Source organism: Salvelinus fontinalis, chromosome 26 (assembly GCF_029448725.1).
Source record: "Salvelinus fontinalis isolate EN_2023a chromosome 26, ASM2944872v1, whole genome shotgun sequence".
Taxonomy (NCBI): Eukaryota; Metazoa; Chordata; class Actinopteri; order Salmoniformes; family Salmonidae; genus Salvelinus; species Salvelinus fontinalis.
This window is the reverse complement of record NC_074690.1, coordinates 8,202,200-8,210,853: the sequence shown is the minus strand read 5'-3', so window position 1 is coordinate 8,210,853 and position 8,654 is coordinate 8,202,200. Positions and strand designations below refer to the sequence as shown.

The following is an 8,654-nucleotide window of genomic DNA, read 5'->3' as shown; positions in this document are numbered from 1 at the left end:
ATAAAGTAACAGGTGTCTGGATAGTAACAGGTGTCTGAATAAAGTAACAGGTGTCTGGATAACAGTACTCTTCTTGCGTTGTGTACAATCAATCGACACGAACTCCAACTTGTAGCACCAGCCGTGGAGATTTATTCTGATAGAAACAGCACAAAATTACACGTCATGCAATGCACGGCTCACCATCCAACTCTGCACTCACGCACTGTACAAAATATACGACCCCCCAACACCAGACACAGTAAGTTGGTAGCTAGTATTAGCTGGAATTCTCTACAACTAAATGCACAACTATGCACCAAAAAACACTACATCTTATGTGTGGTGTTCTAATAACATTTACAAACAAATTGCTATAAATTGCACATTTAAATCATCACTTGGGAGTATAAAAATCACTTTTGACGTACAGTGCTTTGCAACCAACAACTTCCCGCTGGTTTGGTGCTTGTTCACTGGGACGATTCTGACTGAAACGTCCTCCGTCGTAAGCAGCAAACCAGCCAATAAGATGCCATGTTGACAAAACTAAAACCAGAAACCCATTGGCTTAACAATAAAGTGGCAAGGGGAATCACCAATATAACCCTGTTACATCTGGATAAAGTAACAGGTGTCTGGATAAAGTAACACAGTTGAGGTTTTCATCTTTAATCAGCAAAAAATGGGCCAATTTCTAAAATAGACATTTCTGTGAAACTATGTACGTTTTATTGTAAACATTTAATATACAAATATATTCTCAAGATGGGTCAATTTGTTCGTCTATGTGCCATTTGAAAAACAATGCGTATATTGGAGTAACTATGAGTAAGGGCAAACATCATGATAAGCTTGCAAGTTGAGTTTTGAATAAGACATCCGATTAACACTTTGCATTTATAACGGTTTGTTTTACAATATCTACAAAATAACCAAATAATTGATCGTCAATTTTTTTTTTTACCCGTTCAAGTCGGTCGGCATACGCGTCATCATACTCCCTCATGTGATTGGTCGAGTAGGCGGGCCTTCTGACTTTGTAGCTGTGGTAACTAGTGACAACCCGCCAAACGCCCGGTGCCCTTTGTCGACTACGATTTCCTCTCTTTGCAATTTGAACGTTTTAGAGGAAATTATTCACAATGGGTAAAAAAGAAGAAGAGGAAATCATAAGAATTGCGAAGAAGATGGATAAAATGGCGCAGAAGAAAAGCGGGGTGAGGTGTTCTGACATGAATGGATTGGCTCCCATTATTTTGGCTGGTGATAGCCCAGCATGCTAACGCTAACTAGCAAATGGAGTTCAAAACCTAGACACACATAGCTAACTAGATAGCAGTTGTCGTCCTATGGTGTAGAATGTCACATTTCGAAAAATATTGGTCTTACTGGCTCTTCGTAGTCGTTTAACATTAGCTAGTTCAGTGGTGCATGGTAGTCAAACGTTGTTGTGCTGTTAGCTAGCTAGCTAACTGAGCAAGAAACTAGCTAACTAAGCAAGTAACTAGCTTGCTAAGCTAACAACAGTTAGCTAGTTATGTAGTTGCTAAGATAGCAGGTCATTGATGTCGCGTTCAAGTGCCAGTCGGAACTAAAAAACAGAAATAAATAAATAACACATAAACAAATAAACTTTCCAAATTGCACAAACATATACCGCAGTTGGATTATACATAAAACATGCAAAGTACGTAACTAAGCACACAGGTTTAAGAAAAATAAACAAATAGTAATGAAAAAAGACTACAAATAAAATACTTTAAAACGTCACAGTGGTCTTATATACATTCAATTATACACGTGTCAGGTTGTATGATTCAAAGGCAGCAAGGACTTTAAGTCTTAAGAAAATCTACATTTGTGTATACATTTTTTGGCTAATACAATGAAATGATTGACCAAGAAATTTAAATCATTATCATCTTGGAATAAACCAAATTGACATCCTTGAATGTGAAATTGGCAATATTACTCTCCTATGTTACTTTCCTACAATCTAAGCTAGATGCCCTCAATCTCACCCAAATTTTCATGGAACCTACCATGTACAAATCTGTAAACTCGGGCACCCTCATAGATATCATCCTGACCAACTTGCCCTCTAAATAAACCTCTGCTGTCTTCAACCAGGATCTCAGCGATCACTGCCTCATTGCCTGCGTCCGTACTGGGTCTGCGGTCAAACGACCACCCCTCATCACAGTCAAACGCTCCCTAAAACACTTCAGCGAGCAGGCCTTTCTAATCGACCTGGCCCGGGTATCCTGGAAGGATATTGACCTCATTCCGTCAGTAGAAGATGCCTGGTCGTGATTTAAAAGTGCTTTCCTCACCATCTTAAATAAGCGTGCTTCGTTCAAAAAATGTTGAACCAGGAACAGATATAGCCCTTGGTTCTCTCCAGACCTGACTGCCCTTGACCAGCACAAAAACATCCTGTGGCGTTCTGCATTAGCATCGAACAGCCCCCGCGATATGCAACTTTTTAGGGAAATTAGAAACCAATATACACAGGCAGTTAGGAAAGCAAAGGCTAGCTTTTTCAAACAGAAATTTGCATCCTGTAGCACAAACTCCAAACCGTTTTGCGACACTGTAAAGTCCATGGAGAATAAGAGCACCTCCCAGCTGCCCACTGGACTGATGCTAGGAAACACTGTCACCACCGATACATCCTGCAAAATCTGGACCCCTACATATCAGCTGGGCTAGACAATCTGGACCCTCTCTTTCTAAAATTATCCGCCGCAATTGTTGCAACCCCTATTGCTAGCCTGTTCAACCTCTCTTTCGTCTGAGATCCCTAAAGATTGGAAAGCTGCCGCGGTCATTCCCCTCAAAGGGGGGGACACTCTTGACCCAAACTGCTACAGACCTATATCCATCCTGCCCTGCCTTTCTAAGGTCTTCGAAAGCCAAGTTAACAAACAGATCATCGACCATTTCGAATCCCACCGTACCTTCTCCGCTATGCAATCTGGTTTCCGAGGTGGTCATGGGTGCACCTCAGCCACGCTCAAGGTCCTAAACGATATCCTAATCACCATCGACAAAGACAATACTGTGCAGCTGTATTCATCAACCTGGCCAAGGCTTTCGACTCTGTCAATCACTGCATTCTTATTGGCAGACTCAACAGCCTTGGTTTTTCAAATGACTGCCTCGCCTGGTTCACCAACTACTTCTCAGAATTCAGTGTGTGAAATCGGAGGGCCTGTTGTCCGGACCTCTGGCAGTCTCTATGGGGGTACCACAGGGTTCAATTCTTGGCCGACTCTTTTCTCTGTATACATCAATGATGTCACTCTTGCTGCTGGTGATTCTCTGATCCACCTCTACACAGACGACACCATTCTGTATACTTCTGGCCCTTCTTTGGACACTGTGCTAACTAACCTCCAGACGAGCTTCAATGCCATAACTCTCCTTCCGTGGCCTCCAACTGCTCTTAAATGCAAGTAAAACTAAATGTATGCTCTTCAACCGATCACTGCACGCCCGTCCAGCATCACTATTCTGGACGGTTCTGACTTAGAATATGTGGACAACTACAAATACCTAGGTGTCTGGTTAGACTGTAAACTCTCCTTCCAGACTCACATTAAGCATCTCCAATCCAAAATTAAATCTAGAATCGGCTTCCTATTTCGCAGCAAAGCATCCTTCACTCATGCTGCCAAACATACCCTCGTAAAACTGACTATCCTACCGCGATGTCATTTACAAAATAGCCTTCAACACTCTACTCAGACTGCATACAATTTGCTATCACAGTGCCATCCATTTCGTCACCAAAGCCCCATATACTATCCACCACTGACCTGTACCTGTACGCTCTCGTTGGTTGGCGCTCGCTTCATATTTGTCGCCAAACCCACTGGCTCCAGGTCATCTATAGGTCTTGCTAGGTAATATCTCAGCTCACTGGTCACCATAGCAGCACCCACCCGCAGCACACTCGTCAGCAGGTATATTTCACTGGTCAACCCCAAAGCCAATTCCTCCTTTTGGCCGCCTTTCCTTCCAGTTCTCTGCTGCCAATGACTGGAACGAACTGCAAAAATCACTGAGGCTGGAGACTCATATCTCCCTCACTAACTTTAAGCACCAGCTGTCAGAGCAGCTCACATATCACTGCACCTGTACATAGCCCATCCAACTACCTCATCCCCATATTGTTATTTATTTTGTTTATATTATTTTGCTCCTTTGCACCCCATTATCTCTACTTGCACATTCATCTTCTGCTCATCTATCACTCCAGTGTTTAATTGCTAAATTGTAATTATTTTGCCACTACGGCCTATTTATTGCCTTACCTCCCTAATCTTACTCCATTTGCACACACTGTATATAGACTTTCCTATTGTGTTATTGGCTGTATGTTTGTTTATTCCATGTGTAACTCTGTGTTGTTGTATGTGTCGCACTGCTTTGCTTTATCTTGGCCAGGTCGCAGTTGTAAATGAGAACTTATTCTCAACTGACCTACCTGGTTAAATAAAGGTTATATTATTATAGATTATTAAACCAACTTGGGCAGCAATTACAGCCACGAGTCTTCTTGGGTATAATGCTACAAGCTTGGCACACCTGTATGTGGGGAGTTTCTCCCATTCTACTCTGAAGATCCTCTCAAGCTCTGTCAGGTGTTTCCTAAAACCTGTTTTTGCTTTGTCATTATGGGGTATTGTGTGTAGATTGATGAGGAATGTTTTTCATGTAATCGATTTTAGAATAAGGCTGTAACATAACAAACCTACCTCTACCTCACCTGCCTGCCTCTACCTCACCTGCCTGCCTCGCCTGCCTACCTCTAGCTCACCTGCCTACCTCACCTCCCTACCTCTACCTCACCTGCCTGCCTCTACCTCACCTGCCTGCCTCTACCTCACCTGCCTACCTCTACCTCACCTGCCTGCCTCTACCTCACCTGCCTGCCTCTACCTCACCTGCCTGCCTCTACCTCACCTGCCTGCCTCTACCTCACCTGCCTACCTCTACCTCACGTGCCTACCTCTACCTCACGTGCCTGCCTCTACCTCACCTGCCTACCTCTACCTCACCTGCCTGCCTCTACCTCACCTGCCTGCCTCTACCTCACCTGCCTACCTCACCTGCCTACCTCACCTGCCTACCTCTACCTCACCTGCCTACCTCTACCTCACCTGCCTACCTCACCTGCCTACCTCTACCTCACCTGCCTACTTCACCTGCCTGCCTCTACCTCACCTGCCTCCCTCACCTGCCTACCTCTACCTCACCTGCCTACCTCACCTGCCTACCTCTACCTCACCTGCCTACCTCTACCTCACCTGCCTACCTCTACCTCACCTGCCTACCTCACCTGCCTACCTCTACCTCACCTGCCTACCTCTACCTCACCTGCCTACCTCACCTGCCTACCTCTACCTCACCTGCCTACCTCTACCTCACCTGCCTACCTCACCTGCCTACCTCTACCTCACCTGCCTACCTCACCTGCCTACCTCACCTGCCTACCTCACCTGCCTACCTCACCTGCCTACCTCTACCTCACCTGCCTACCTCTACCTCACCTGCCTACCTCACCTGCCTACCTCTACCTCACCTGCCTACCTCACCTGCCTACCTCTACCTCACCTGCCTACCTCTACCTCACCTGCCTACCTCACCTGCCTACCTCTACCTCACCTGCCTACCTCTACCTCACCTGCCTACCTCACCTGCCTACCTCTACCTCACCTGCCTACCTCACCTGCCTGCCTCTACCTCACCCCCAGTATGATGTTGTTGCAGCACCAACCTGCCTACCTAAACTAGAATATCTGTGCTCAACCTAACCCTCAGTTTGTTGTTGCTGTTGCAGGTAGGGGCACTGGACCTTCTGAAGGAGCTGAGGGCTGTACCTATGACTCTAGAATTACTACAGGTACTGGAGGGAGCTGAGGGCTGTACCTATGACTCTAGAATTACTACAGGTACTGGAGGGAGCTGAGGGCTGATACCTATGACTCTAGAATTACTACAGGTACTGGAGGGAGCTGAGGGCTGTACCTATGACTCTAGAATTACTACAGGTACTGGAGGGAGCTGAGGGCTGTACCTATGACTCTAGAATTACTACAGGTACTGGAGGGAGCTGAGGGCTGTACCTATGACTCTAGAATTACTACAGGTACTGGAGGGAGCTGAGGGCTGTACCTATGACTCTAGAATTACTACAGGTACTGGAGGGAGCTGAGGGCTGATACCTATGACTCTAGAATTACTACAGGTACTGGAGGGAGCTGAGGGCTGTACCTATGACTCTAGAATTACTACAGGTACTGGAGGGAGCTGAGGGCTGTACCTATGACTCTAGAATTACTACAGGTACTGGAGGGAGCTGAGGGCTGTACCTATGACTCTAGAATTACTACAGGTACTGGAGGGAGCTGAGGGCTGTACCTATGTCTCTCCTGCAGCCTAACGTTAGTCTCTTCTCTCATCTCCAGTCCACTAGGATTGGGATGTCTGTGAACGCCATCAGGAAGCAGAGTACAGACGACGAGGTCACCTCTCTGGCCAAGGCCCTCATCAAGTCCTGGAAGAAACTCCTAGGTTAGTAGATCTATTCTACATGTAACCTGGTCCCATCTGTTAGTAGATCTATTCTACATGTAACCTGGTCCCATCTGTTAGTAGATCTATTCTACATGTAACATGGTCCCATCTGTTAGTAGATCTATTCTACATGTAACCTGGTCCCATCTGTTAGTAGATCTATTCTACATGTAACCTGGTCCCGTCTGTTAGTAGATCTATTCTACATGTAACATGGTCCCGTCTGTTAGTAGATCTATTCTACATGTAACCTGGTCCCATCTGTTAGTAGATCAATTCTACATGTAACCTGGTCCCATCTGTTAGTAGATCTATTCTACATGTAACCTGGTCCCATCTGTTAGTAGATCAATTCTACATGTAACCTGGTCCCATCTGTTAGTAGATCAATTCTACATGTAACCTGGTCCCATCTGTTAGTAGATCTATTCTACGTGTAACATGGTCCCATCTGTTAGTAGATCTATTCTACATGTAACCTGGTCCCGTCTGTTAGTAGATCTATTCTACATGTAACCTGGTCCCATCTGTTAGTAGATCTATTCTACATGTAACCTGGTTCCGTCTGTTAGTAGATCTATTCTACATGTAACCTGGTCCCGTCTGTTAGTAGATCTATTCTACATGTAACCTGGTCCCATCTGTTAGTAGATCTATTCTACATGTAACCTGGTCCCGTCTGTTAGTAGATCTATTCTACATGTAACCTGGTCCCGTCTGTTAGTAGATCTATTCTACATGTAACCTGGTCCCATCTGTTAGTAGATCTATTCTACGTGTAACCTGGTCCCGTCTGTTAGTAGATCTATTCTACATGTAACCTGGTCCCATCTGTTAGTAGATCTATTCTACATGTAACCTGGTCCCGTCTGTTAGTAGATCTATTCTACATGTAACCTGGTCCCGTCTGTTAGTAGATCTATTCTACATGTAACCTGGTCCCGTCTGTTAGTAGATCTATTCTACATGTAACCTGGTCCCGTCTGTTAGTAGATCTATTCTACGTGTAACCTGGTCCCGTCTGTTAGTAGATCTATTCTACATGTAACCTGGTCCCGTCTGTTAGTAGATCTATTCTACGTGTAACCTGGTCCCGTCTGTTAGTAGATCTATTCTACGTGTAACCTGGTCCCGTCTGTTAGTAGATCTATTCTACATGTAACCTGGTCTCGTCTGTTAGTAGATCTATTCTACGTGTAACCTGGTCCCGTCTGTTAGTAGATCTATTCTACATGTAACCTGGTCCCGTCTGTTAGTAGATCTATTCTACATGTAACCTGGTCCCGTCTGTTAGTAGATCTATTCTACATGTAACCTGGTCCCGTCTGTTAGTAGATCTATTCTACGTGTAACCTGGTCCCGTCTGTTAGTAGATCTATTCTACATGTAACCTGGTCCCGTCTGTTAGTAGATCTATTCTACATGTAACCTGGTCCCGTCTGTTAGTAGATCTATTCTACATGTAACCTGGTCCCGTCTGTTAGTAGATCTATTCTACGTGTAACCTGGTCCCATCTGTTAGTAGATCTATTCTACGTGTAACATGGTCCCGTCTGTTAGTAGATCTATTCTACATGTAACCTGGTCCCGTCTGTTAGTAGATCTATTCTACGTGTAACCTGGTCCCGTCTGTTAGTAGATCTATTCTACGTGTAACTAGTTACTAGTTTAAATGTTATCTACATGTACCACATTGTATCTACAGGTCAGTCATTATTATTTAGTCCCTATTTCCCAGTGTGGTGGTAGTTACTCCTCCTCTACTCCTCGGTTAGTAACTCATAGTTACTAGTTTAAATGTTATCTCCATGTAGCACATTGCAGCTGGATGTACTTGTTGTGGGGACACTTCCTGAGTACCTCTCCTCTACCTGAATGCTCTGTGAAGTTCCTCTGAATAAGCCCCAGGTGTAATGTCAGGTCCTGTATTTTCATTGGACGGCAGATGAGCCAGGAGGTGGAGACAAGTCGTTGGAGGAGAAGAGGAAAGAGCCGTCAACACCCACCAGTCTGGTGTCTCCCACCCAGGGCAGTCCTGAACCGCAGGAGGAGAGGTACACACTACTACTACTACTAATACTACTACT

The 8,654-nt window shown here is 44.9% G+C and overlaps 1 protein-coding gene across 2 annotated transcripts in view; it reads left to right on the top strand.

Moving 5' to 3' along the window:
• The first annotated feature begins 1,014 nt into the window (after positions 1–1,014).
• tcea1 (transcription elongation factor A (SII), 1) overlaps positions 1,015–8,654 on the top strand; it is a 32,306-nt gene continuing 24,666 nt past the window's right edge. The window contains exons 1-4 of one of the 2 annotated variants that reach the window (XM_055882466.1): positions 1,015–1,199; positions 5,831–5,893; positions 6,459–6,564; positions 8,513–8,621. In XM_055882466.1, the coding sequence (XP_055738441.1) occupies positions 1,125–1,199; positions 5,831–5,893; positions 6,459–6,564; positions 8,513–8,621 (353 nt within the window). In that variant the 5' untranslated portion in view covers positions 1,015–1,124. Of the gene's footprint in view, positions 1,200–5,830; positions 5,894–6,295; positions 6,386–6,458; positions 6,565–8,512; positions 8,622–8,654 lie in introns of those variants that run through there. The other variant, XM_055882467.1, reaches the window with a different exon arrangement.